The 27,869-nt window shown below is 41.8% G+C and overlaps 1 protein-coding gene across 1 annotated transcript; it reads right to left on the bottom strand.

Moving 5' to 3' along the window:
- Positions 1 to 989: 989 nt before the first annotated feature.
- Positions 990 to 27,869, bottom strand: grm1a (glutamate receptor, metabotropic 1a; the record flags this gene model as incomplete). The annotated part of the gene is made up of 8 exons (XM_080048003.1): positions 27,161 to 27,869; positions 24,063 to 24,312; positions 10,012 to 10,247; positions 8,354 to 8,600; positions 7,535 to 7,712; positions 6,443 to 6,569; positions 3,020 to 3,956; positions 990 to 1,776 (listed from the first exon to the last, which is right to left on the bottom strand). Exons 1-8 carry the CDS (start codon positions 27,864 to 27,866, stop codon positions 990 to 992), a joined length of 3,468 nt encoding a protein of 1,155 aa, XP_079904129.1. The 5' UTR covers positions 27,867 to 27,869.

Genomic DNA, 27,869 nt, shown 5'->3' with positions numbered 1-27,869 from the left:
ATTGAGTGTACATGTAATAAAAAAACATTGCCATCATCTACAATCAAGCTTACCTGTATCAGCTACATTGTAAAAAAAAGAAAAGGAAAGCAGGGATGTAGGTTGATAACAACTTTGATTGGCACATTATATCCATATCATATATCATACAGCAGTCCAGAACCACGTATTCAATGATAATATTTTTGTCATGTTGAGTACACCTCATAACACATAAAATAAATAGTCAACCAACTCACTGCTCTTTTTCTTCTTAATAATTGTATCTCCTTGTAATATTTAAATTGCAGTGAGCTCCGATGAGTGCAAGCTGACGCGAAAATTAATGAATGAGGAAAAAGGCAAAAAGCGAATCGGTTTTCTCGGTGCAGCTGCGACTGCTGCCACACGCATGAGCGGAGAAGAGCGGAGCTATTCAAAACTGCCGTGAAATGCACTTGATCTATTGCAGAAGCCAGTTTGGTCTCTGATTGTATCTTACAACAGTGTCACGGTGACAATCAGCACATATAAAACACAAATAATTGTTTGTTTTTGTTCACTCCATTTGTTCCTCATATACAACTAAATGGCACCATTGCTATTCTAACCACAGCTACGTCCTTTAGCCATGATTTTGTGTTGCTTAATTCATCAGAAATTGGCATGAGAACCCACTAGTTTTGGCACTGTTCCCCGGTTTTACATTATACAGAAAGGCTTTGTGCAGCGACAGTACTTCAGAAATGTAAGCACTCGTGGATGATTCCTGGTGTTTTTCCACTTTCCACGTTTTTTTGATTAACCCTTTACTGATAAATGCAGCATAATAATAACAAGCAAGCAAATGAGAGAGCTTAAACATGAAATAAATATTCAAAACTTAAAACGATACACTAAAATAATGTTGTACAGTGTCTATCTATGTATGTTTCTGTGTGTGGGAAAAGCATGTCATGTCGTGTGTGTGTGATTGTGATGGTGTCATCATGTCAGTGCCTGTTTTGCTCTCACAGTGTTGAGGAGCTGTGTGCAAAGTCTTGGAGGATGGTCGAGGTGTAGACTGAGCTCGGAGGGCTGCCGAACATGGACTCCATGCCGGGGGAGCCGCTGACACACTCCCCCGAACACACGGAGTCTCTGAAGGGGGACGGGGGAGACAGGGCCAGGGTATCCTCCAGAACGGGTTTGTTCCCAAGTAAATCCAAACCCTCCCCTTCGTCCTCCTCCTCCTTGGCAGCATAAATGTAGCTTTGTAAGAGGTCCAGTTCCTCATCCTCCTCCTCAAACGCCCCCACTAAAGGAAGCTGGGACGCTGTCAAGCTCAAAGGCTCGTCGTTGACACTCAGTGCGGGGAAATGGGAGCTGTGTGTGTCCACCACAGCCCCCTGTAAGCGCTCTGCGGTGCGGCCCCCCGCCGAGCGAGAGGGCAAATGAGAAGCCGGCTTATCTAAATCGGACTCCGGCCTATTTTGCATCTGTCCGGAGGGAGTGGGAGTCCAGGGTGGGCGGCACGCAGCACCCTGGCGGTCGTCCTCCTCCGGCGGGTTGTGTAGAGGCTTAGCAGCGCCACGGGCAGGTTCTTGAGGGGGAAGGAGATGGGTGCCAGGGTCGCAGGCGGAGGAGGGCTCACAACTGTGGGGGTCGGGGGTGTTAGTTAGGGGCCTGATGACCGCCGTCTGATTCAAGCCGGCTTCCTGTTTCCTCACATGCACAGACAGTCTGTGCCACACATTCCCCCCCCTCGGAGGGTGTCTTGCACCTGATTCAGACCATGACACAGACTTGCCATTAGAACTATGAACGAGATAGAGACCCAAAGTTACTATTGCAGAAAAACAACGGAAGGGGAAAAAGCAAGCATCAACAGAGCAGCAACATACCACAGCAGAGCAGCACAGCATTTCTTTTTAACATTTCCGATGCATGTTAAAACACTTTAAAACCACATGGCATTGACAGCTTTTGCTAAAGGGGTTCACTCCTAAATAGATTTTCAAATTTGTCGACTGAGGCACTTCACAAAAAATAGTGATTCATAATGTGCTGTGTGTGGACAGCATTATGATCTTCAAATTGCATCAACCATTTTAGCATCCAGCTCATTCCCTTCCAGCCTTAGATACTTGCTCATACACATGCGTTTCACTATTTCAAGTTTGTGCCTGAAGTGGCCTTTAGACCATATACAGAGTTTAGTGCAGAATGAGCTAGGGGGGCTGGCTCTAATGTGATTGGCTAGACAGGTGTGAAGGTGAGGGGCGTTCATGCTGAGAAAAGTTAAATGTGAGGTTAATTCAGGAGAAACCAAAATAAGCAGGGTGGCAGATCTCCTTCTTGGAGGGCTGCACTGTCAAAAACATTGATTTGGCCAATGTCATTTCAAGACTGACAGGATCCTAGAGGCAAGTGATCCCTTTAATTCCCCATATACTTTAAACCCCCAGATAGGCTTTGTCAAAAAAAACTCGACTATATTAAGAATGTTTACTTGCTTTACTTGTACCTTTATTTCTCTCATGATAATCAAGCCTTGCTCAATGCAAGAAGCTACAAATTAAACCGAGCATTTTCCAACAACTCCATCTCTTTGATGGAGAATGTATGATTGTCTGGTTAGTGAGTGTCTACATTTCTCCCCTGGTTGTAAATAATAATAAAATAATGTATGTCTGTGTCTCCGTTGACAGTGCAGCTCTCCAGGGAGGAGTTGAATAACCCCCATGCCAAAACATTTGCCAGCCTGGACACTTTGCAAACAGTATGCCGTTCAGTTTGGAGGGTTAGAAGATTAGACAGGCTGCATAACAAAGGGTGAAAGACAACACGTAAACATATTGGGATCACTCTCATACTCTGCCCCACGTCTTACTTTAGACACCTGTCCATGTGTCACTCACTGCTGTGGATCTCAAAACAGTTATATGCAAGTCTTATGTCTAGTTTAAATGTTTGAAATCTATACTCTAATAATCACTGACATACCCCAAGAAACAACACAGAATCTAGCATGAAGTGAACAACATAAAAGGTCACTCACTTGGCATTGCCGGATATGGCCTTCTTCCTGCGGAACATATTGAAGAAGCCACTGCTGGAGCATGGCGGCGCAGCCTTCCCGTCTCCAACGTGCATCCGCACCTGATCCGATGTGGTGAAGGCGCTGCGGACGTTCCTCTCTGGTTTGGCGATGATAATGTACATCTTAGGTGTGAACATGCAGCCCAGTGCCACTGTTACACTCAGGCTGACGGAGAAGGATGTGGTGATGATCTTGTAGTTGGAGCCAAAATAGATAGGCACAAAGGCCAGCCAGATGATGCAGGTGGTGTACATGGTGAAGGCGATGTATTTAGCCTCGTTAAAATTGGCCGGTACGTTCCGCGTCTTGAAGGCATAGTAGGTGCAGCTCAGGATTAGCAGTCCGTTGTAGCCCAGCGGCGCCACCATGCCTACGGTGCTGGTATTACAGATGAGGTAGACCTCGCTTATGCTCGGGTAGGACTTGACGGGCATAGGAGGCTCCAGAATGATGAGGGTAATCTCCAGAGTAAGCTGTACACTGATCAGTATAAAGGCGATGAGCACCTGGGCCCAGGCACTCATGAAACGGGGCTTCTTGGTGCAGATCTTCTTCTTGCTGCCTGCCAGAATGCGCGCTATGCGGTTGGTCTTGGTCACCAGAGCGGAGTAGCACATGGCAGACGAGAGGCCCACCAGGAGCCGCTGCAGGTAGCAGGAGGCCACAGTAGGACGTGCGATTAAGGTGAATGGACAGATGTAGCCCAAGAAGACGCCAGCCAAGATGATGTAACAGAGTTCTTTGCTGGAGGACTTCACCACAGGAGTATCACTGTGCTGGATGAACACGAATGTGACAAAGAAGGTGATCAGGATGCCCACGCAGGAGAAAACCACGGCCACTATGGACTCCACATCCGCCCAGTCAAGATACTTGATAGGTAGGGGATAGCAGACTGAAAAAAAGCAGAGGTTGTGTCAGGTTAATCTTTTGTTGGGACTACTGTACATTTTTTATGTAATAAAAAGGTGAAAAGAGACTGGAGACAAAAGTTAAGTCAGATGTTTAGCAGAGATCAGAGTCTTCCAAGACGGACTAAAGTTGCACAGGAACTCATTTGCATGTATCATCATACATACTGTATACCGAGAGCTCCACTTCTGTCAGATTTCTCTAATTTTTTTAACATTATCCCAAATGTGTATGTGCCGCCATGTGGATTTGTGTGTCAACTCTGTCCTGCCGCACCAGTTGCATACTAGCTTCGTATGAAGAGCTTAATGGGAGAAAAACTGACATCCCTGGACTTCCACAGCTTAACACTCCATAAATGACATGCTGCCGCTTATAGCATTACAGTCACTGCAATCACAAGCAAGGCTATGCATGGAGGAACCCACTTCTGGTCTGCATAGCTAATTCCCAATATGTCAAATCGTGAGAAATGTGAAATTTTAAAGTAGCCTACCCCCTAACTTGTCACCTCAGGGAGCTTGGGTATTTTCAACACTAGATCAAGCTAAATCATCTGTTGGAATTTAAGTATTATTTAAAGCACTTCTGTAAAAGTGCACTTCAGGATGAAGAGTCTGAAGTGTATTGCAGTGAGCTGTTGCATGTTTTCTTTTGACCACCCACGGCAGCTTATCTTTCAGAGGCATCAGTCACACTGCATGTAAACGGACAAGGGCGGCCGGCAAAGATGAAACGCACTTGTATTTGTTCGTACACGATTTTCAAATACCTAATTCCTCTCAAACCTATACTGTCATATCTAAGCTCTTGGAAGGCCTTTCCATAATTCAAAGACACAGATCACAGACCCTCCTACTCTACATTGTGTCTGGTAAAATTCACATTTGACTTCAAGAACCATAATGAAATTCTGTAAAAGAATAAGTAAAAAAAATCATTTAAAAAAAGTTTGTCCTGCCCTAAATGAGCTCATTTGTGAACATATGGACAGTACAATTTCACTCTATGAATAGGATAGACAATCTTTCTATTCGTATTCTCAAGACACTAGGGACTAGAGCTGCAACGATTAATCGACAAATCGATTATTAATCGATTATTAAAATAATCGCCAACTATTTTGATAATCGATTAATCGTTTTGAGTAATTTTTTAATAAAAAATTTCCAAATTCTCTGATTTCAGCTTCTCAAATGTGAATATTTTCAGTTTTTTTTATCCTATTATGACAGTAAACTGAAATATCTGTGTGTTTTGGACATAACAATACATTTGAGGACGTCAACATGGGCTTTGGAAAATTGATCAACATTTTTCACCATTTTCTGACATTTTACGGACCAAAACACTAATCGATTAATAATCGATTAATCGAGAAAATAATCGACAGATTAATCGATTATCAAAATAATCGTTAGTTGCAGCCCTACTAGGGACATGTATTGTATTGTATAGTGAAGGGAGAATTTCTTTCTCGACAGTCTGCTGAAATAGTATCCCCAAGCCTCTTGCAATAGGATTTCACACCTGGGAACCTGAGAGCTCCACTCGAATCTTTACATTCGCTGCCAAAACAACCACTGGGCCACTGCAAGGCAAAGGGCAGAGAGGAGGTGAGTGAGCACTGTCACCTTTAGGGAGGAGTGTGGAGGTTGAGAAAGCTAAGAAATAAGGGCCATGATAAGACTTGGATGATAGAGGCAGGTGTCAGGCTGTGAAGTATGAATGGGCTTACAGGATCATGGTGATTTTTGACGGAACAAAATAGCCAGAGAGAGAGTTTGTGCCATTTTAGTGTGATAAGTGTTATTAGATTAAAATGGCAAAAGATAGGTTTAGCTTTATCTGCAAATACAAGAAATGGTTAAAATAATGCGTGCAGGTTAGTTAAAGCCTCTGCAAACCTGGTCTGAATAGTAAAAAATCAATATATGAAATCAAAGTTGGGTGTCTTCTTAATTAGTTTTAGGAAAAATCTGATTGAAAATAAATGTTCGTTAATACTGTAGAACTTAGTTAAAATAAACTATTTTTTTTACTGCCTAGACCGTTTGACAGGACTGTGTGGGCGTGGTCGTATCAAGCGTTCTCCATGGCAACAGTCATTGTTTTTAAAGAACGTTCGGGCAGAGAACTGCCGTGATTGGTTGAAAATACTTATCGTGTTATAGGAACCAGAGCATAGCCCGCCATAGCTAAACCAAATTCCTGTAAGTGTATAAAACATAAATGACAATATATTTCATTTGGATTGATAAATATGCCTAATGCTTTTCAGATGCTTACTATCATGCAACCCACCCCCCCCCCCCCCCCACCCCAAAATTACTTAGAAGGGGTTTGTGGATTTGGGTTTTACAGGAGCTTAAAGGTGTAGGAAGAAATGGGGAGTATGGATGAATATTGTTCATGAAAACGAAAAAAATCGATTCAGCTCAATGTGTCTGGTTTTTGACATGTCCCTACCTGCCAGTTCATCATCGGGCCACCATCCCAGCTCACATGCCTTGCAGGTGAACTCATCCTGGACGAACTCATTGTCCTTACATGTGGTGCAGATCCAACAGCAGCTCACCTCACCCTTCCGAATCACCTGCACACAGAGAGAGGCCACGCATGAACGACTCAGGGGTCACAGACATACAGTATTAGCAGCCAGTCACAACACTAATCAAACCCTGACATGAATAAGTAATCGGCTTCGAGGGGATATCAAAGACAAGGATGTGTTGTTGTTTTTATTTTTTATTTTTTTTCTCGAGCCCCTGACATGCTGTTTATAAAACAAGGGCAGCTGCTTTTACATTCTGCTGTTAGCAGCCCTGTGATGTGTAAAGCAGGGTGACAAGTGGGGCAGGAAACAAAGACGGTAGAATGGGGGACGCACGAGCAGGCAGGAGAGAGGATGCACCCTCCCTCAGGGATAGTCATAATTGACTGTCCTGAAAACGCTATCTTCTTGAACAGGTAGAGTGAAAGGCACAGCAGACTGTATCATGATTTGTGCAAACTTAAACTCTGTGTGTGATTTAACGTAAACTGATAAGACTTGAAACTCTTGTAAAAAGCAAAAAGACTGTGGTTTGTGTAGCTTTTCTGGCATGCTAATGTGCTAAACTAAGATAGTGCCAATGGTAGAAATTACTTGCTTAACATCAACTTTTTAGCATTATAATTGTCAGCGTGTTAGCATACTGACATGATTCCGTACAGCGTCTAAGTCAATAGATTGCCTCTATATTCCTTCAAATGTGGGGTTTTACCACTCCCTGACAACTCGGAAAGACTTGATTAAGATTAAGTTCCCTTCCGAAACTTAATGTATACTTGTCACAATACAAAATTAGCTAGAGAAGAATCATTGTTGAATTAGCTCTGTTAGTCAATACTTACACTGAAACACTGTTGAATTAGCGCTCCCATTTCCCCAGACTCACTAAGCAAATCCTCCACTGTTAATGACTATTGATTTTTTTTTCAGACTTCAGGTTCAATTGCCTAAAGTTGACTAATTTACCCTCTGGATGAGTTCATTTTATTACTTGAAAATCCCTCTACCTTGATTTGTCCTTTGGAGCAGGGATCACTGCAGACTGAGCGGACCATGTCGCTGCTGTTCATCCACAGCTTGTAGTCATCGATGCTCAACATGCCCTCGTGCCAGGAGCCCACGTTGATGTAGTCATAGCGACCATCACCCACATCAGCAACACTCTGTAGATTCATGATGTCATACCTGGATGAGACAGAGGCCAGGACAGGGGGAGGACATCTTGAGCAAAAATCGCATTTACAAAGAATACGCTAAGATGGAGAGACGGAGGAGAATGGAGGAGGGTGAAAGATCACAGACAGAGAAAGTGTGAAGAAGAGGGGGATATAGAATGCGGGGAGAAGGAGAGAGTGACAGATAATTTAATGATAATGACTCAACAGCTTAGTAAAACCTTTTTTATCTTACCCAGAGTCACTTAGACAGCGTACAACCCCGATAGTGTGACATCAAGAGCTCATGCCAGTGCACACTGTGACCTCATTTATATATGGAACCGGGATGTTCTCCACCTGACCTCTAGTTTGACAGGAGGAATGACATGCATGGCTGTGTGTTCTGACTGTCAACTGATGTGTGTGGGAGTGCAGAGAGATTAAAGTGACTGCCACAGCGGACAATCCACTGAATCTGTTCCGCTCCAAACTAATTAAATCCTTTTTGTGCTCAAAGATTGGTGCACATCTGTGTGTGCATGTGCGTGTGTGTGTGCTAATGAGTAGGAGGAGTATGTTAGATATGGGATGAATTCAAAGATTACAAGCACTTTGATGATATGGAATCTCTATTTCCATTTGTTCTACTTTCCTTCCCCGCTCTCTTACCTTCCTGGGGTGTCTCCGTTTTGATCGAAATAAATCTCCTCTCCGGAAACTCCTCCGAAAGACGTCTTTAGCAGGTAGTCCAGGAGCTTGCTTCCATCGATAGGGTCCATGGCTTCGCAGAGCCCATTCTGCCCTTTGCACAACTCCTTATGCATATCGTGGAGGCCATGGGCCATGGCATAGATGGCATTGATGACAAAGCCCATTTTACTATCCTGAACATAGTTGTCATGCAGACTCTCATTTCCTGTTAGAGGGGGAAAAGAAGAGGGAATCAGAAAGGATGGAAGACGTTTGAATAACTATTGAAGAATCCTGTCTTGTTTGTCTGGAGTTTTGTGCTGTGTATACTGTAAAAGGGCAGCTGCACTGTGCCAATAAAATACATCTGGTGTTTTCAGCAATGCATGATGAAATGTGAACCAGTCATAGAGAATATAATGTAAAACAGAACCTTCTTTTGCTGCAAAATTATATTAGCATACAAGGAAATCAACAAAAAAAAAATCTAAAAGTTCAATAGACAATAGATGTGGAGAAGAACTATTGCCTGGGAAAGTCCCATGACTGGCTGTACTTTATAATCAGCCAGCCACGGACACTTTCCCACAGTGAAACCTCAATGTTTTGCAGGGTGGGACATTCTAAAAATAAATCGGAACATGTTTACATTTTTGCATCCTTGTATGAAGGTATTTCTTCTGATGTTCAGGACGTCTTTGCATCCTAAGACTTAAGTGATTTAAAGGTATGGGTATTTATTGTCTTTGACGTGATCATCAACATGCACATACAGTCGAACCAAAGAGATGTGATCTATCTCAAAACAGTGTGCATTGGGTGAGCCATTCCTTGTGCAGTTTCTTGTGTAAAAAATCAAATGTGTTTTTCCTTTCAATTACTCATACAATATAAACAAGCCCCAAGCCTCACATCAGAGTTTGAATGATGCAATACTAGCGGAGAGCCTGATGAGACTGCCAGGATAAAGACATCTCCCCGTTTGATTGAATAACAGTATTATGAGTGTTACTGAAGAACGCGTCCATCAAGCAAAGTGTGGGTGCAATTCAGATTCAAGTAATCACCATAGAAAAATGACTAGAAAAATGCACTCACTAGCTTGAAGGTCTTAAAGAATATTATGTAAAGGTGTGATACAGAGTAAGTATGACAGGAACTGTGACTGTACTGAGATAATAACAGGTATCACACACACCACTAATCGTTTGCATTCATCATTTGAAAAATCATGCTGTGCACTTTTTTTAAATTTCATTCGTAAGCATCGGTCATTTGATGTGTTAATTTTACCATTTCCTTTTTAATTGGATTCATTGTGAGATTAGGTTTGAATTTGTGATTTAAATGCTATTAACAAGTCAAGAACACAATTTACCATGATCACCTTTTGAGAGCAAAGAGAGAGAGTATTCAGACAGGAAATCAGAGAGAGAGAGAGAGAGAAAAAAAAAAACGTTTTTGTTATTATTCATGAGTTTTGGCAATCTGGTGCTCTTTAACCCTCTGCTCTCACTGACGGTAACATCAAATAATAGATGACAAAGCTTGAGAACAATAGGCCTACATAAGAACAAAATATATAAAACTGCTACAAAAAAGCATATGAATACTGTATATCTGTAGTAGTCACCCACCGGAGCAGACTTTCTTGTAATTCTTGTTCTCTTGCGGGTGGCCCGGCAGGTGGCACTGGAAACGGTACTGCCAGAACTCGGAGAACCAGGGGTTCCTGGTGTTGGAGGCCAGACGCAGCTTCAGGAAGTAGTCATCGAAGGACTTGACCAGCTTTGACTGGAGCTTCATGGTGATTCCTCCGTCGGCTTCCTGTTCATAACCCTCCACCACCTCATAACGGTCGGCCCATCCATCACTGCAGGAGGAAGACAGGAAGAGGCTATGAAATAACCATTGCGGTAAAATATTATGAAAAACATTGTCATAACTTAGAGTAAGAGGCATCACGCGAGACAGTGATGATACTCTTTTATAGGGTTGTTGTACATGTATATAATAATTCACACTTCGCTGCTGACGAAGATTCATTGACATGCCAATAACACAATACACAAGAGGGGCATCAATCATGACAACTGTAAACTCTGTATTCAATTTGATGATTTCTATCTTTTTATAGGGTGATAGGGCCGCAGAGCTCTTTGGTCAATTGCATTAGACATTTAAAGAGTGCTTTTATCCAAACAGCTTTACCATTTATTTGCTCCTCGATCACCTATTCAGGCACAAACTCACACACACTGATGGCAAGCAACAGCGTGCTTGCTAAGCATTTGTAGCAATTTGGGGTTCAGCCTCTTGCCAAAGGAAACTTAAACATGTGGACAGGAGGAATTGAGGATCAACCACCAACCCTGAGATCAGTGGACAACCTGCTCTACGTCCTGAACGTCTACATGTAAGAGAAACATCTTCTACACCAAATCCTGCAGGCTTAACTGACTATACCGAACCACCACTGACAATGACAGAACGTTTGGCCGTCAGCAGTGAAGCTCGCACCTCACTGGTGACCAATATGTGCTGTTTTAAATTTAAATAATGAGCTTCCACGACTACTACAAGTGGATGGACTACAGCTTCTTCTATCCCTGTTCGATGTTAAATTAGCCTAGCAGCACTGGTTGGAGGCTGGACTTAAGTCCGCTGCAGCAATCCTCAATTTAAGGATGGAAATCTGGAAAAACAAAAGGGCCTCAACTGTAATTGTAGGCTTTACACAATCCCTACAGCTTGCTTGTTTGTTTGTTTGCTTGTGGAACCCTATGTCGCGAGATTTACTACCCTACTACCGCGCTCATTTGGACATGCAGCTGGCCAGTGGGCTCTAAGAGAAACAGGAGACGCTAATGAAGTGAATTAACAGATAAACAGCAACGCTCTGCTCTTCCTCTTAATCCGAGCCAGTATGGGTCTACAGAGCTTTATTTTATCCTGTGTCTCCTTACCTTTGATCTTGACTGCGGGCTGTTGCCTTGAAATACCTGTGCTACCTTGACAGCAACACATCAATTAGGTATGGCACACCATGGAACCAATTACCTTTCACCCATGGGATGTTCTGGGTGATGGATAAAGACGTGTGTGTGTGTGTGTGTGTGTGTGTGTGTGTGTGTGTGTGTGTGTGTGTGTGTGTGTGTGTGTGTGTGTGTGTGTGTGTGTGTGTGTGTGCATGTGTGTGTGTGTGTGTGTGTGCAGGTCAGAGTTTCTGACCATTATGTTCAGCATTACCGTCAGTCAAGAAAATTTGTGAGAATGTGGAAACTCTAAAACCAATAGGATAGAGCTAGTATATTTTTTCTAGCATATGGATTCCTACATATATTGGGGAGCAGGAGGTTGGCCAGTTTGGAAACTATCCTCAAAATAGAGTCCATGTCATCTAGAAGTTGACAAAGCTTTAAAATAGTATGAAAAAAATAATTAAAAAAGGCAAAGTCATTTCCGAAAGCTGGACATTGTAGTTCTAATGAAACGTGTGTACTGTGAATGAATACACATTTGGTGCACTAACAAGTATTCACACTGCAACAAAGGTAAGTAAACATCACCCAGTGCAATGGTTGCATCACTGGTTTGTTTTTAGTCGTTTTTTGGGCAACTTGGCATAGAGAATAACCCCAAACACCACCACACAGGCAGTACTTATATTATGATAATATATCCACCTTATTCTCAACAAAGAAATTCAAATGAAAGTAAATTCAAGTCCAATAGCCCCCAAAGGGTATGTTTTTATAAACATAATGTAGGCTGATATCAGTAGGTGGAAGATGTTCAGCATGACACAGCTGTTAGTCATCTGCATTCCACTACTGCCACTCATACATATTCAATAATGGCCAGCAAATCTAATCTTATTTGTCAGTGCCAAGCTTTACATTGATAATTTTTTTGTGTCTCATTTTCACCTATTCTTACATGGTTCCTTCCTGCAATTAGAGCCAGCTGGATATGTTTTGGCGTGTGGGATGCCGCTAAGACAACACACCCTCGCATCTTTGCATAAATGCACACAAAACATAACAGATTTCATGTGGAGATGTATAGGGATTATAATGAAGTATTATAGTGAATGTGTGAAAGTTGACAAAAGGTGTCCTGAGATACCTGATGATGAAAAGGTATGAGGAAAAATTGTCTAAATAAAAAAAAAGTGAAGGATGGTGTTTAGTGGACTAGGCTATCCATTAAATACAAAATTAATAACCCTTGTATATCTGGAACCAATACTGTTGGAGACAAGAACAGTGTTGGGAAATAGCGAGAGGGCAAAATGACTGCAGTATGCACTATCCACATCACACTAAAACCTATGTCTTATTCTTCGGATTCTACAGCTATCTCTTTGTTAAGTCTTCACAAAGGTTTGCTGTATTTTTTTGCTGCATTTAAAATTATAAAGAAACAATTCAACAGATTCAACCCTTTTCACTCTCCTAATTGAATTTAGGTTACCGTGTAAAAAAACACGTGCATTTAATTTTCCTGTCCTTAAAGGAACAGTTAAATTTTTTACAATTTTAGCTATTTACCTCATTCTCGGTCTCATGAAAAGGTGACAGAAACCGTTTCTGTAACGGTGCGTGCATTTTTGAAATATAAATGGACAAAGGTCACTCATCCTCAACTCAGCTCAAACACTGGTAGTCAAGGGTTATGTTGCGCTCTATAGTTTAGAGCTAAATGCATACAGTACTTGACCATCACAGGCACTAGGTATGTCCTTTTTGAATGACATAATGTGTAAAAATATAGAGTGCAACATAACGTGGTAAAAAAACAAGTCCCAACAAGCACACAGGAGTGTTTAGTGATGTTGTGAAGTTTATCTTTTGACCTGCTCCCCTTGACTACCAGTGTTTGAGCTATGTTAACCTGGATGAGCGACCTTTGCCCATTTCTACATAAAAAAATGCATGCACGGGGGCGCCCTTAGCTCAGTTGGTAGGGCGCCCACCCCCCCCATGGGCCTCGGCCAGCAGCGGACCCGGATTCGATTCCAGCCCGCGGTCGTTCTCTGCATGTCACTCCCCTCTCTGCCCCATTTCAACTCTGTCTCTACACTATCAATAAAGCATAAAAAAGCAAAAAAAATATCTTTAAAAAATGCACGCACAGTAACAGGAACGGTCTCGCACCTTTTCTTGAGCCAGAGAGTGAGGCAAAAAGCTTCAAATTAAAAATTTTAAACTACTCCTTTAACTATCCGGTCCATATTTCCTTCATTCACTCCCTGTGAATACTGTCTCTGTCCCTCCCTCTCTCTTACAGACAGAAAAATCACCTTACTGTTGAGTGCACTTGTTTATCACTATCACACCTTATCTCAGTTATCTGACAGGGTTACTGCATCTTTAAAAATGGTCTGATTCAATACAATGCAGTCATATTTGTCCTTTACTGAGGAGCGGAAAACAGATTGTTTTTATATGAACATAGAGAGAAAGGGGCCAGAAGTGCTGCTCAACAGTCTACATGAATAATGCACGAAGCACCAAAGGCATTACTGTTTCTCACTGTGTTGTTGGTGCTAGAAAGTAAAAGTGACATTCTCTCTCTTCTCGCTCTCCCCTCTACAGGATCGGCAGTTCTGGCAGAAGTCCAAACAGCTCATCAAAACTCTGGGGGCCATCAGAGAGGACGCCTAATGGGACAAAATCTGATTTAATGTCACCTCAGTGTTCGGCCCCATTCACGCTGTATGTTGGAAGGCCCATTACTGCATTAACCTGTGTCAGATCTACCAGAGGGATAACTATTTAAGGAGATTAAGGTGTGTCAACGCTGCTCAAGTATGTTAATAGTTCTGCCTGGTTGTTGCACTGGAGACCGACAAGGACAATAGGACTGAGAGATTAAATCAGAGCACACCTAAAATGATAACCATTTTTATATTATTTTTAACATTAGTTTCAACCTTTAACATAAGGAAGATGATTGGTGACTCACTCAAGGCAATTTATTGAATACAAGATACTTTTAACAGCAATGCTAATATAAGGGACTTTATCACAAATGCCAACACTGTGTTTTCAGTACTTATTGTTAATTCAACAATCCTTGTTGATGGAATTCTAAAACACAAAATAGATATATTGTCATTGCCCAGCCTATGAGCAATGCCCTCCAGTACCCGCATGACCATTAAAAAGCCATTCAATTTTATTTGAGCTTAGTCTCATCTGTCAACTCTGCGCTTATGATTAAGAACACTGTGCTTATGATTAAGGCAGCAAGAACAAGAAAGTCACTGCAAGTGCAAAGTAACTCCACTATGATAGGAGGCCAGTAAAGCAAAACCAGCCTCCAGGGTACCAATATGAAAAAGTTGGGTGGAGCCAAATTGTTAGATAGACACCCAACCAACCAACCAACCAACCACCCAACCCGTCCGAGGTTTTAAGGTGGAGTAATGTCACCCTTCTTCCATGTTTACTTCTAAAGGAAGACGGGTATTTTTCGTCAAACCACAAGAGGTTGTTTGTCCAGAAAAACGAAACACAGATTGTTTGCTGCTGTTCTCCTGGTGAGCACAATTTTGCTAAACTCTCAAACTCACTCATTTAATTCAACATCAGTAGAATAAGTTATTTACTATGTTATTAAATAAAAAAACATGACCCGCAGCCAACATACCATGAATCAGACCTCAGAACGTGTGACTTCCGAATGCATCATAATGCTATCCACAGGGGTGAGGGGGCCACAATTAAACAACAAATTTATTCTGGCCACCGTGGAAGCAAATAAGTAAAACCCACAAGAGTGAGGATAATCTGAAAAAGCACAAACTGAATTTCATGTATCTAAAACCCTCAACTTTGCAAATACATTTAATACATCATTTAAATCAGTAGTTATCTCTGTTAAGTCAGCGGTAGCTTGCTTTTCCTTTGATCCATATGCTTAATAATGGGATGTGTATAGTAAGATGATTTAGTACTGACACTCTATGGTGAGTGGCATTGTTTAGAGCAGTGCAGCCTGCCAACAGCTGGATGATTTATACAATATATACAACAGTGAGTAGACAGAGAGCTCCCCCCCCCCCCCGACTCTCCCGGATGATCCAGTTCCAGTTTGATAGAACATTTGTATATTTTTTATGAAGCCATGAATTAATTGGCAGGGCAGAGATTTAATCACATGCGCTGTTTCCCCTGGAGGGATGAATGGGAAGAGTTACTTTAAAAAGAGGAAGGGGAGGATAGGGGAGTCACAAGCTCCCTAATTGCTCTATGCCAGCATGAAAATAAAAGTTAATGTGGTTAATGTAATATCAGTTTTTAATCCGTATGCCATTCACAGACCACTGGAATGTGTACTGGACTAATTAAAGGTGGACACTTGTTGTCAAAATCACTTTTTGTCAAAATCAGTGAATATCTCCTCACGATGCGCTACCTGTCTGTACTGTGTACATGCTGCAAAAAATGTGTATTAATACACAGCCTAGGCTCTGTGAACAGGTACAGTATGTTTCTACCCAAGGTGGGGCCCCTTTGTTTACATACCCTTTATTCATATACCCACTTACAGAGCTGTTTTTTAACAAAAGGGGATTTTGACTCCACCTGTAAGGTAATTTCATTAAGTCTTGGATCTAATGTAAAACAGACAGGCACTACAGTCATTCTACATCTCAAAACATCTCCATTTTCTTTATATTCCCTTTCCCCTTTTCTCCTCTATTCCTCTTATTTCTGTGTCTGGTGGGACACACAGAGGACACTGGGTGATCTGAGGAACCTTTTAAGAACCCATCCAAGCTGCTTTTACTTATTTATCATGCCTCAATTTAAAATGGGGGATCACCTCCTCTACAATGACAGGCGCACAAATCCTTTTTGCTTATTAATACCAAAGGTCGGGACATATATTCACTATGAAGCCCCATGACTTCTCTGAATCCAATATCAGCAGCGGGAGTGACTGATTGTGGACATGATCTTATAATAAGCAACTGGTTCTCATAATTGCCATTTACAACAAAAAAGAAAATCAGTTTAACTTAAAATAAGGTGGTATAAGATTAGTTTAATTGATGTAAAATAAAAATGTCTTCCACATAACCAATATATACAGTGCAGTATACCAGATATACTTTTATAGTTTATTCAATCTATCTAGGGGAGAAAAAGGGGAATATCTATCTATCTATCTATCTATCTATCTATCTATCTATCTATCTATCTATCTATCTATCTATCTATCTATCTATCTATCTATCTATCTATCTATCTATCTATCTATCTATCTATCTATCTATCTATCTATCTAGGCTACCTTCATTTTAATCAATCGTCATTCTACTGGTAATAGCTTATACATATCTTCATATATCCATGCATTTCGCTCACATGTTAGCTGTCTGTACGAGGAAGCATTTCAGCTTCTGAGAATCCTACTGTGACAACTATGTCCAGATGCAAAGCCAGTGTGCTATTGTTGATCACTCAATGTCATTCACCCATCCCCTCGCACTAGGGAACACAGGGCCTCAATTGGAAAGAGAGAGATGTCCTTGACAATGTGTGGCTGCTTTCAATTAACATCAGAGCGCGGCGTGTTATAAATATTCAAATGCATCTCATTGTGTTCCCTTACTCACAGGAACACAACGGACGCAATCACGAATCCTAACTCCACTCGAATGTACTGCTCCATAATCACACGCGTGTACGCAAGCAGGGCTCCATTACTGAATGAGCGTAGACAGGGCGCCCGTATCTTGTAATTACAATCTTTGTTGCTGTTGTTGTTGCTGGTAGGAATTTTAACAGACGTCAGCCATATTTTTTCAGAGAATGGACTATTGTGTTTTTTGGAGCGCGGGTGCTGACAGACTGAATGACAGATCTGCGGTGAGACGATCACATCAACTCTATGCCACGATGAGCCAAAACAAAATCTCCATGGTGACCGTAGCAGAAGCACACAATCCTTGAATCCCAGTGCTACAGTTAATCCTGCCTTGCTCACTGACACAAATCATATTGAGAAGACCCCTAGTATACTTTCACTAAACTTACATGTAGATGGCCTTGCTGCAGAGGACAGATGCTTGGTGCGCGACATCACTTTTGTTCAGCTTTTTTGTTCTCCGTCCCAACCCACCCTCTCCACCCTCCACACTTCCTCTCTTGCTCTCCGAGTCCTTACATTCATAACTAATGTACCGGTCGCCATTGTACTCTGAGTGGAAAGCCTTATGAGAGAAAGCTCTTTCTGGAAAGTGAGCCTATTAAGAGAGTGCCGTGTCTTGTCAGCCAAGGGGATCACGCCACACACACATCTCCAGATAATCCTGAAAAAGGGCAAAAGGAGGATTGCGGATGATCAGAAAAACCTGCGTGCCATTTTAGGCGCAACACAGTCCTGAAGTATGTAAAGCAAGAAAACTCATCCATTTTCTTCTCTTTACCAATAATAGCCATCAAGTTACTAAATAATGGAAATCATTTTCTTCCATCTTGAATTGACTTGATCCTGTGATCCGAACCCTTTATATGAATCAAAATATATTCTATAACATTCTGGTCAGATGAATTTATGATAGACAGATTTTTACCATGGCCTAGAAACCAAAACTCAAGTCTCAACATCTTCAATTCTAGACGAGAAAGATACCCATGTATTCTGGTGTTGCTGCAAGTGCCTTTGCCAGAGATGAGGTCTCTTTTTTTCCCATGCCCCTTTCTCCTGCCAAATGTATCACAAGAAGAAGTCGACAGGCAGAAGTCCACATCCTACGCGCTCTCCTCTTCCTAAAATGGTTAGGAGATGAAAGCCTTAGAGATTACAGGAAAAAAGGCAAGTAAATGTGTCGCGCCACAACTCTTCTCCCTCGCTCTCTATCTCTCCGGCGCTCTAAACCTTTCATGTATTCAAGCTCAGAGCAAAACCTGAGTCGCTTTGTTACAGATAGGAATAGGAGAGCCAAATGAAGAAATTCACATGACACACACGATATGGGTTCACAGCTTTCTTTGCACCTCAGCACAGTCTCAAAAGACACAGTCGTACCCTGCTAAAAGGCAGAACATACACGTTTGCTGTCACAGTTTCCATGTTTTCATGATTTAAAAAAAACAAGAATCAAGCATTTAAAAATTGGAGGCAGACCAAAACTGTGTGTGTAAGACGGGGGCAGAAATGAGTGTTACGTGTTGTAAAGCAGCTTATGCAAATTATGTTTAGTAATAACAATATTCAAGCAGCATTACAGGAAGAGAGAAAAACAAATACTGCTAATTGCAAGCGAACAAGCAGGCGGGCAAATGGGTGGGTGGGTTCGCTTCATGCTGCCATTCAGAAACTAAAGGCTCGGTGCTCGGGAACAGGCAGAGAGGGAATGATAACATTTTGCACTGTGCAGTAGATGTATATCTAGCTTCCAAAGCTGCAGAAAACTATTAAATGGCTATTCTATTTAAAATAACTGAGCAGGTGCAAATTCAGTAATATAAGGACTGAAAGAGAATTGTAATATTTATTGTTCAACTGCAAGCATTTAATTGTGTTTGCCTCAGGGAAATCTTACAAAAACACAGTACACACACACACGCACGCACGCACACGCACGCACGCACACACACACACACACACACACACACACGCACGCACACACACACACACACACACACACACACACACACACACACACACACACATACACTGCTACATATTTTCATGGATTCTATTTCAACATAAAAACTTTTTCAACTTTTTTGAGTTGTCAGGGTGATGGGACCCGAAAGAACACAACACTATTCTGGCAATTTTTTTGCATACAATCTGCACAATGTTTTGAGTATTTCATCTCTGTTCAAAAAGGTCAAGGCTTTAAGTTTCTTACGAATATAAAAAGTCCTATACATTTCAGTTTTACAGGCAGTTTCTTTTGGTGTACTTTACTGCACACATTTTTTCAGTATGTAATGAGAGTTTTATGAACTTCCCCTTATGGCTCAGAAGACAGCCGACAATTAATGCACGTCTCTACTGGCTGAAAGACTCTAAGTTTGATATGGATGTGGAACGTCAGGCAGGCGGCTGACTCACTTTTGTGACATGCGCACAAATCTAAAATCATTCTTGTTGCAGTGATTTTCTAAATAGGTATGGTGAACATTGAATTCCTGGCAAATTGTGATGAAGAGAAAAGCCAAAGAATACAAAGTCTACTCATATTTATCTTAACCGACAAACATCTGCTTACCAACCAGCTTCCATCTCAGTCCTTTAATCAGTTTGTTCTTAAGAATGAACCAAGGTTATAGCAAGACATTTCCTGTGCTTCCTGCTTCTTTCTGGCTCAGCAACAGAATACGTTTTGTTCATCTAACCGAATCCTTGTGAAATGTACTTGAACAAAACAAGAAGGCAGACACATCAGTGTCTTCTTCATTGCAAAGAAATGGCTAATCCATTTTGGAATGTGTGTCCCCGTATTTGTGTGCCAGAGAGTGTGTGCATGGATTGAATGTTGTCTCTTCATGCGTGTGTGTATCTGCGTGTGCCTGTACAGTCATAGAGCAATGGAGGCAAGACAAGATCCCCTCTGACTGACAATGGGGAAGCAAAGTGGGTTTTTAGTGTTGAAGTGATGCAGAGTATAGTCTGCAGGTCAGGGATAAAGTGGGTTGCGCAAGCTGCCACACCTGGCCCTTGTCTGAAGAGCAGGTTAGTTGACCGGCAATAACAAAAGCTTTCAGATTCAAAACTCTCAGCGTGTCCAACTTTTCTTTTTTTTTTTGGTCTGCCTCTATGGTGTCCATGATGTCTAAATAAGATGTGGTGGAAAAAACAAAACACTCCCTAACTCTTGGAGCTTCAAAATATATTTCTTGTTATGTCTGGTACACCATCTCTTATACGGTTTAGTTTGTGCCAAGCAGTGTTGGGAATAACGCCGTTTAAAATAACGGCGTTAGGTAACGCCGTTCTTTTTTCAGTAACGGGGTAATCTAACTCATTACTTTTTCCGGCGTTACAACGCCGTTATCGTTACTGAACGTTAAATGCGGTGCGTTTCTATGAATTGATTGAATAAACTGTGTAATCCGAACGCACCCCTGGCTTCATTCTACAAAAATTGCTAGTGAGGAGACCGGTGTGTTTTAAGTTGTGTTTTATTCAGTGTGGATGACATTATAACTGCGCCGTCACGTCAGTCAGCCAGAGCGCCTGTTTAGTGAATTTTATTTTTCTCTCTCTCTCACTGTTGTGCGAGAGTGCACGTTCCCGCAGTAACCACCTATCAATCCACGGTTGAAACGTGCTCTCCCTGAGTTTGTTTGCATCGCCCTTGTGAGTAAGTGCATGGAATTTCCGATCTCTACAAATTATAATTTATGCACGTTATTAAACGGCCGCGATTCGCCAGTTGCAACAGCTGTTTAGCGTGTCATCACGAGCCGAATATTGCTATTTGTCTTTTCCTGGGATCTGTATGCTTCTGTGCATGTTAAAGAAGGAAATAAACATAGGATAAATCCGTACTCCTCCTCTCATCGTCTCATGCTTCATAGTCTGACGTTTTTGGCCTTAAGTGGTGTTTTAGCCGACACCCCTGAAGTGAATCCAGTGATATAGCAGATCAGCACGGTAGCCTACATTCAGCAGTTTCCTCTACTACTTTTGTTGTGATAAACATCTTTCTGTATGTTGATGTGCAATAAATATTAAAGGTTATGTAGCATACAAGTAGGCCTACCTGTCTGTTCTACTCATTTCAACTGACTTGTGAAAACTGCTCAGAAAAATCCAGATTTGTTGACATAGGCCTATAGCAACTTTTTTTTTTACAGTAGGCTAAAGCAAATAGTTACTTTCCCTGGTAACTAGTTACTTCTATTATAAAGTAATTCAGTTACTAACTCAGTTACTTTTTGGAACAAGTAGTGAGTAACTATAACTAATTACTTTTTTAAAGTAACGTTCCCAACACTGGTGCCAAGTGCAATAAAATGGGAAGATGTCATCTCACATTTTTTTTATTGTAAACTGATGCAAGCACTTTGCTATCTTCACAACTTATACTGACTTTCCTTAGGTAATGTAAAATTGCAAACACTTTGGCTTTGACTTTAAATTATTTCACTGATTGGCCTGAAGGGGATTCTATGCTCTAACGTAAAATTATATCTAAATGGAAATAAATCTTTGAAAACTTCTCAACACTGCCTGTCTGTCCATGAGGAAACATGGTTGGATAATGCTTCCTGTCATTTGCACATTTTTTAGCGATGTGGATTTGAAAGCTGTATGTGAGGACTTTTTTCAGGGTAAAATATCCACTTTAAATTTTTACCAGTGCTTTACGTTACCAGTTTTCATACTAAAAGAGTTTTGATGGCAACCGTAAAATTTGATTTGCTGTAATAAAAGAGAGACTGTGTACAGATTGGTCTACAGGTATCTGCTCTCCTCTTGTTGTGACACATTTTCGTTTCTTACGTCATTCCAACTCTCTGTAGCTCTCTGTGCAAAAACACACTCACACAGACTTCATGGAGCAGGCTTCTTCAGAGGTGAAACGGTAAAATAAGAAAAAAAGCTCTCCTTTGATGGGCCAAGCTTCATTAAGTTGATCAATAGATGTCAAAAAAGTCCATTTGATGATTTGATGATCCATTAGTGATTTTTGCTCTCTCTCTCGCGCACGCTCTCTTCCTCTCTCTCTCTCTCTCTCTCTCTCTCTCTCTCTCTCTCTCTCTCTCTTTCTCTTTCTCTTTCTCTTTCTCTTTCTCTGACCCAGAAGCAATTCTTCCGCCCATGGAGACTTCCACAAAAGCTAAAAAAAGACCAACTTTCCCATCTCATATTGAGGAAAAAGAAAAGGGGAGATACGGGAAGGGTTGCAACCCTAGAGTGTCATTATAATGGATAATTTAAAAGGCATATACTCATCGGAAAAAGCCTTCCCCTGCTAAGAATATAAACGTGCACGTATGCATGGAATATAACACACACAACATAAACAGAGTCTGGTTAGAACTGCACCTGTCATCTCTTTACTTCCACCACTGGGAGATATTACAGGAAAAGGGAAAAGCTTCCTCAAGGATAATGGTAAAGACAAGAAGCAAATCCCTTAGTGCATGCCAAGAGGAGTCAATTAGACGGTACAATTCCACGTATTTATGTAAGTCCAAACAAGGAAATTATATACGGCAAAAACTAATTTTATCTAACGCAACAAATGTCCCTATTCACTATTCATGCCAGTTAGATATTGTAGCCATTCAACAAGTCAATGTATACGTTTTTATCGGATGGACCTCCTGCAGTGCCAGTGTTTATGGTATTGAAGTAACATGTCATCCAGTGCACATGTGGCTCATTGATGTGTTTTTAATAGTTTTTTTTCTACACAGAGTAACATCTCACAGTGAAGAATGTCCATACACAAGGGGTTAAATCCATTGAAGTGGAAGACGGAACAATCTTCTACCAACCTCACCACACATAATGCAACACGACCACTGTATCTATCTGTTGCTAAGAGCCAGTGAATTGAAATACAATTATACATTCTGCATGGAATTATTTTTCTTGACTCACCCTTTGACTAGGTCAAACAGCAAGGTTTAATGTCTCCATGAATTATTGAAAATTGTAGAATTTACCAACCAAAAATCGCCCATAAAGATTGACAGGACCCTAACAGTGTCCTCATCTACAAACCAAAAATCTGAAAAATGCAATGTGTGTGAACAACGCACAGCAAAGATGAAAGTTACTGTGCCGTATTTTATCCCCATCGTGTTCTCCCTGTCAGAAGATGATGGCTCAGAATTTGAGCTGCACCCATAGAGTGTTCACCAAATCTCCAACAAATACTGCTACACCAGGCGACACAACTCGGTCATTCTTAGCTGTCTTATTAATGTCTTCCTTATGTACTGTAACATACGCCTGACAACCGCCATAACAGACTGGTGCCTCTTCCATCTCTGAAATGGCAGTGGAAATGTGTTAAATGTGCCGCTGTATAAGTGTGAGACGACTCTACTTGCCCTTTCCTAATTACTAAGATGACGGCTACAGTCAGTCAATGTCACTCAGCATTGACTAACAGACTGACAAAGAGAGGAACAGTGGAAAAATAGAGAGGAGAAGATGGAGTGAATAACCAAACAGGAGCGGTAATCGGAGGAGGGATAGATTCTTCCCATTCACATTGATTGAAAATAGTCTTTGTTTGTTCAAATAGATGTATGTGTGCTTCTATTTGATCGCCAACTATGCAATGACTGTCATTGCATTGAAAAAATAAATAAGAGAGATGCCAAAATGGAGAAAATGGACTGGAGGCATTGTTTCCCTCCGTAGTTGTGTGCATGTGACAGAAATACCAATTATTCATTGCTATAGTATAGAAGATTTCTATTCAGCGCAACTGGTATGTGGTCTAATTCGTCTTGGTTGCCTTGGTGACATGCACATCAGGAAGACAACGCAGCATTTCGCATCCCTCTAGCCTCAGCCTGTAAACCGATTTCTTGCCAAGATGTTCTCACTGTGAACCAAAAGCTAAAAAATAAAAAATAAAAAAATAAAAATAATAATAATAATAATAATAATAATAATAATAATAATAATAATAATAATAATAATAATAATAATAATAATAATAATAATAATAAAAAAACATCCATACCTGCCAACAAGGAGGAACTCCCCGTACACCCCCAGTCTCCTCATGGCCATCAGGAGACCTCGGACAGTCATGCCCTCACAGAAGCACACCACGACGCGGGCTTTGGGAAGGCGCTCCCGTAGTTTCCTCAAGAGGCGATCGAAGTGCTTCTCCCCCGCGTTGCTGTAGATTTTGTCCGAGTGGGCAATGCATAAGCCTTCCTGAGAGGCCAGCTCCTTGAAGGCTTCCATGCCACTCTCCCCGTAGTTTCCTGAAGGTGATGAAGAAGATAAACTGTTTTTATATAGTAACAGTTCAGCCCGAAAACCTTTTTGTTCTGACTTGAATTTAACAGAAAAACATTTTCCTTTGTCTATTTATACCATTTTCCTTAATGAGCCATTGTGGATATGGACAATACACTGACTGTGGCATTTTCACTAATTGTGAGCTAAAAATATGGGGCAATATTTGCTTACTGTAAGTGACCCAATCAATGCTTTAGTGTTGCCAAAGCATTATATGACTTGTTACTTACAAAAACACATAGACTAGTGCGGGTAATTTCAACCATACATTTGTAATTATTACACTGATGGACAATCAACGTTATGCTTAAAGAAGAACCCCCCAGCAGTGCATCAAATCCTGAATGAGTTGAAGCTCTGTGACCCTCTGATAATGAATGTCAGATGGTTTTCTGGCTACTGATTGCAATCAAAGCCAAAAGGGATAGCCTAAAGATAGCTATCCTTGTATGACTGCACACCATGCCAATCAAGACCCCTGTAAAGCAGTTTGAGTCTAAATCTTCTATTTCCATTTGGACTTTGTTGCTTGACTAATGTGTCACGATCTGGATCGTTGGAAAAGCCCGCGGCTCTTTAGCATTAGAGCTGGATTACACAGACAATCCAATCACTGGCTTGTGCGTGCTCAAACACATGGGTTTGTGCGTGTGTGTGTGTGTGTGTGTGTGTGTGTGTGTGTGTGTATGTGTGTGTGTGTGTGTGTGTGTGTGTGCGCGTGTATGTGTGTGTGTGTGTCCACCCTTTGGATGCCCCTTATATGGGTGATGATGAAGGGACACACTGCACATGGCATGACTTTATGGAGCAAGAAGGACAGCAGCAGAAATAGGCACCACGGTAATACGTTTACTCTGGCACACAATGGGCCCATGTGTTGCTTTTTCCAATAGTCCTTTGATGATATTTTCAGTCAATTTCATTCTTCCACAGCTAAATGGAAATAATGATATCCAATTATTTTCACTCTTTCCATCTAGGCTGTGAGACAGGTGGGTGGTGGTACATTTGTCGCCATCCCACTTGACAATGTCCATCGAAAAACCTGTTTAGAGTATTCCTACCCGACCGATGGTAATCGCACAGGTAATTTATACCATTTTCACAGACCCTAGCTGTTGCTACGGGAACAAGCTGCCTTTATAACTCGTCTAAGGTGCTGGAGAGGGAAAACTCACATGAGTTTAAGCAAAGTGTGACCAGTATTTCAGAGGATAACTAAAGCTCCACAAAGGTCACTGCAAGGTCTGTATTGGACAAGTTATGATGGGAAGTTTCAGTAATGAACATTTACTGTGGCTCCAAACTCCTCGGTTATCGACTTTTACAAAGCTGCACCTATGGTCAACTTTAGGATGTATATTTATGGACTGTTAAAAGAAGATACATTCAAATTAAAGCTAACACATTTGTACCTCAAACTTTTTTTTAGGTTGGAAACTATCTTACTTTTATCTCTCTTACTGTCGCCTATGATACTTTCAGTCAAACCCACACTTCTTCTGACCGGTCTTTCATTACTCTTAAGTTATGACTTCAATCCTGCAGGTATGTTGAAGGTCAGACAGTTGACGCCACCTAGTTATGCCTCCTGGTACTACAACTCCCTAACTCCCTCTCTTCATCTATCTGATAGCAACCTGTGAGCAACCCTCTCCAAATAGGACTTTCTAAAGATGGTTTACATTCCCTGTGAGTCTGCAGCACCTCGGGGGAGATCTTGGGTAATGTAGCCTGTCAAGCATTATATGGGTGACCATCACTGATTGTGTTTCACTAAGACTTTAATGAAAAGCTCTGGACACAATTCACTTCACACTAATTACTCTGTCTACCCAACTCTTTTTTCTCGCTTTTAGCTCCTGTTTCAACACAACACACAGTGTGCTGTGCTGCTGAGTACTAAAAAAGAAAAAGAAAATAGTCAGTATGGGATACTGCATACTACTGCCGCCAGAGTCTTTGGAGATGACCATTGAAACTTGCTACGATGACTGTGATATCACAGTCCAGAACCTCAAGCATTGGTTCCAAATGCTACATCATTTTATAAAGAAGCATCAATCAGCAGGAAAGAGTAGTACATATTTCTGTCCAAGAAACAAAAGTGGACACCACCCAACATTTTCTCAACATCCGCTCTACATACAGCCCATCCCCGAGTGCAGGTTATCTAACACACACAGCTGTACGATGAGGAATAGGATGTGTGGGAAGATGCTTGAAGTAAAGTCCACTCAACCCCCAACTCCAGACAACTGCAAAAAAAAAAATCCTACTAACATATGCATACGTGTGAAAGCATTTACCTGCGCTACAAAGCCTGAGCACGACAGACAAAGACAGAGATGTAAATGAGAAACCAAGTTTCTTAGAGATTCAGCTCCTCTTATGAGACAAACACAGAATTGTAACTGCAAAGTTGGCCAATAGCAACAAAACAAAAACAATTGATATTTTGAGGATAGCAAAACCTTTTATTTTAGATGGTCCATGCACACCTTGTTGGTTATCTTTTCAAATATGTAATGGGCCTTTTTATTTTCCACCGACACTTAATTTTAAAGTGTCGGTGGAAAACATCTCAAAATATTTGTAAAAGCTTAAAGCATAAAATAAGATAAAATGCATGTACCTAACTCAAACACAGAACACTAATCACTGAGAACGTTGTAGTGATGATGGCATGGGTAATTAAAACATCAAAGTTGATGATGATGAGGACACTATAAACCCACTAGCAGAAAAACCTATAGTTGTTGGCAAATCATGGTGATTTTCTACTGAGAGCAGTGAGTGATGCGGTCTCACCCTCGGTGTGCACTGCGGAGACGTAGGTCCAGTTGTACCGCTTGACTATGTCCAGCATGGCCCGTGCCTGGAGGGTGTCTGAGGGCACCACCCTCAGGAAGTACTTGAACAGGGTCTTGTCACTCAGGTCTTTGCTGGTGGCGGAGTAAGCGATCTGCGGGATGTTGAAAAGCTGCAAAAGGTTCTGCACCTGAATGGCCACGGAGCTGGATCCTGGTCCGATCACCCCGGCGATGGGCTTCTTTGTGGGCGGAGGCTGGTTGGAGGGGGTGTCGATGCACGACTTGGAACCGTCCTTCTCCTCCCGGATGGAGATGAGGGAGTCCCGGATGAACTCAATGCTCTGCTCCAGGGCCACCGAGGAGTGCCAGCAGGAGTCCCGGATCTCACAGCCCAGGCTGATGTTGGGCAGCAAGTTGGGGTCGGCGTTGATCCGGTCCAACGTGTGGAACATGGCCTCCACCCGTTGGATTCCGTACTGTTCACGGACTTCCCCGCACTTCCGCTCCGCCACTTTCTCCGAAGACGGCTGGTGATGGACGGAGAAGAGCGCACCGATGATCACGTCTCCGTCCATGCGAGCCACGGAGCGGGCCACGGCGCGAGGGACCGCCGCCCGCTCATAGATGCCACCGCTGTGGGAGACGCCGAAGAAGAACGCGGGGAGACACAGAGCGAACAGGAGACCCATCTTTACGCGTGCCATGTT

The sequence above is a fragment of the Ammodytes marinus genome (genome assembly GCF_949987685.1).
Source record: "Ammodytes marinus genome assembly, chromosome: 19".
NCBI lineage: Eukaryota > Metazoa > Chordata > Actinopteri > Uranoscopiformes > Ammodytidae > Ammodytes > Ammodytes marinus.
Note: the sequence above shows the minus strand (reverse complement) of the source record. Positions and strands in the feature narration are given on the sequence as shown.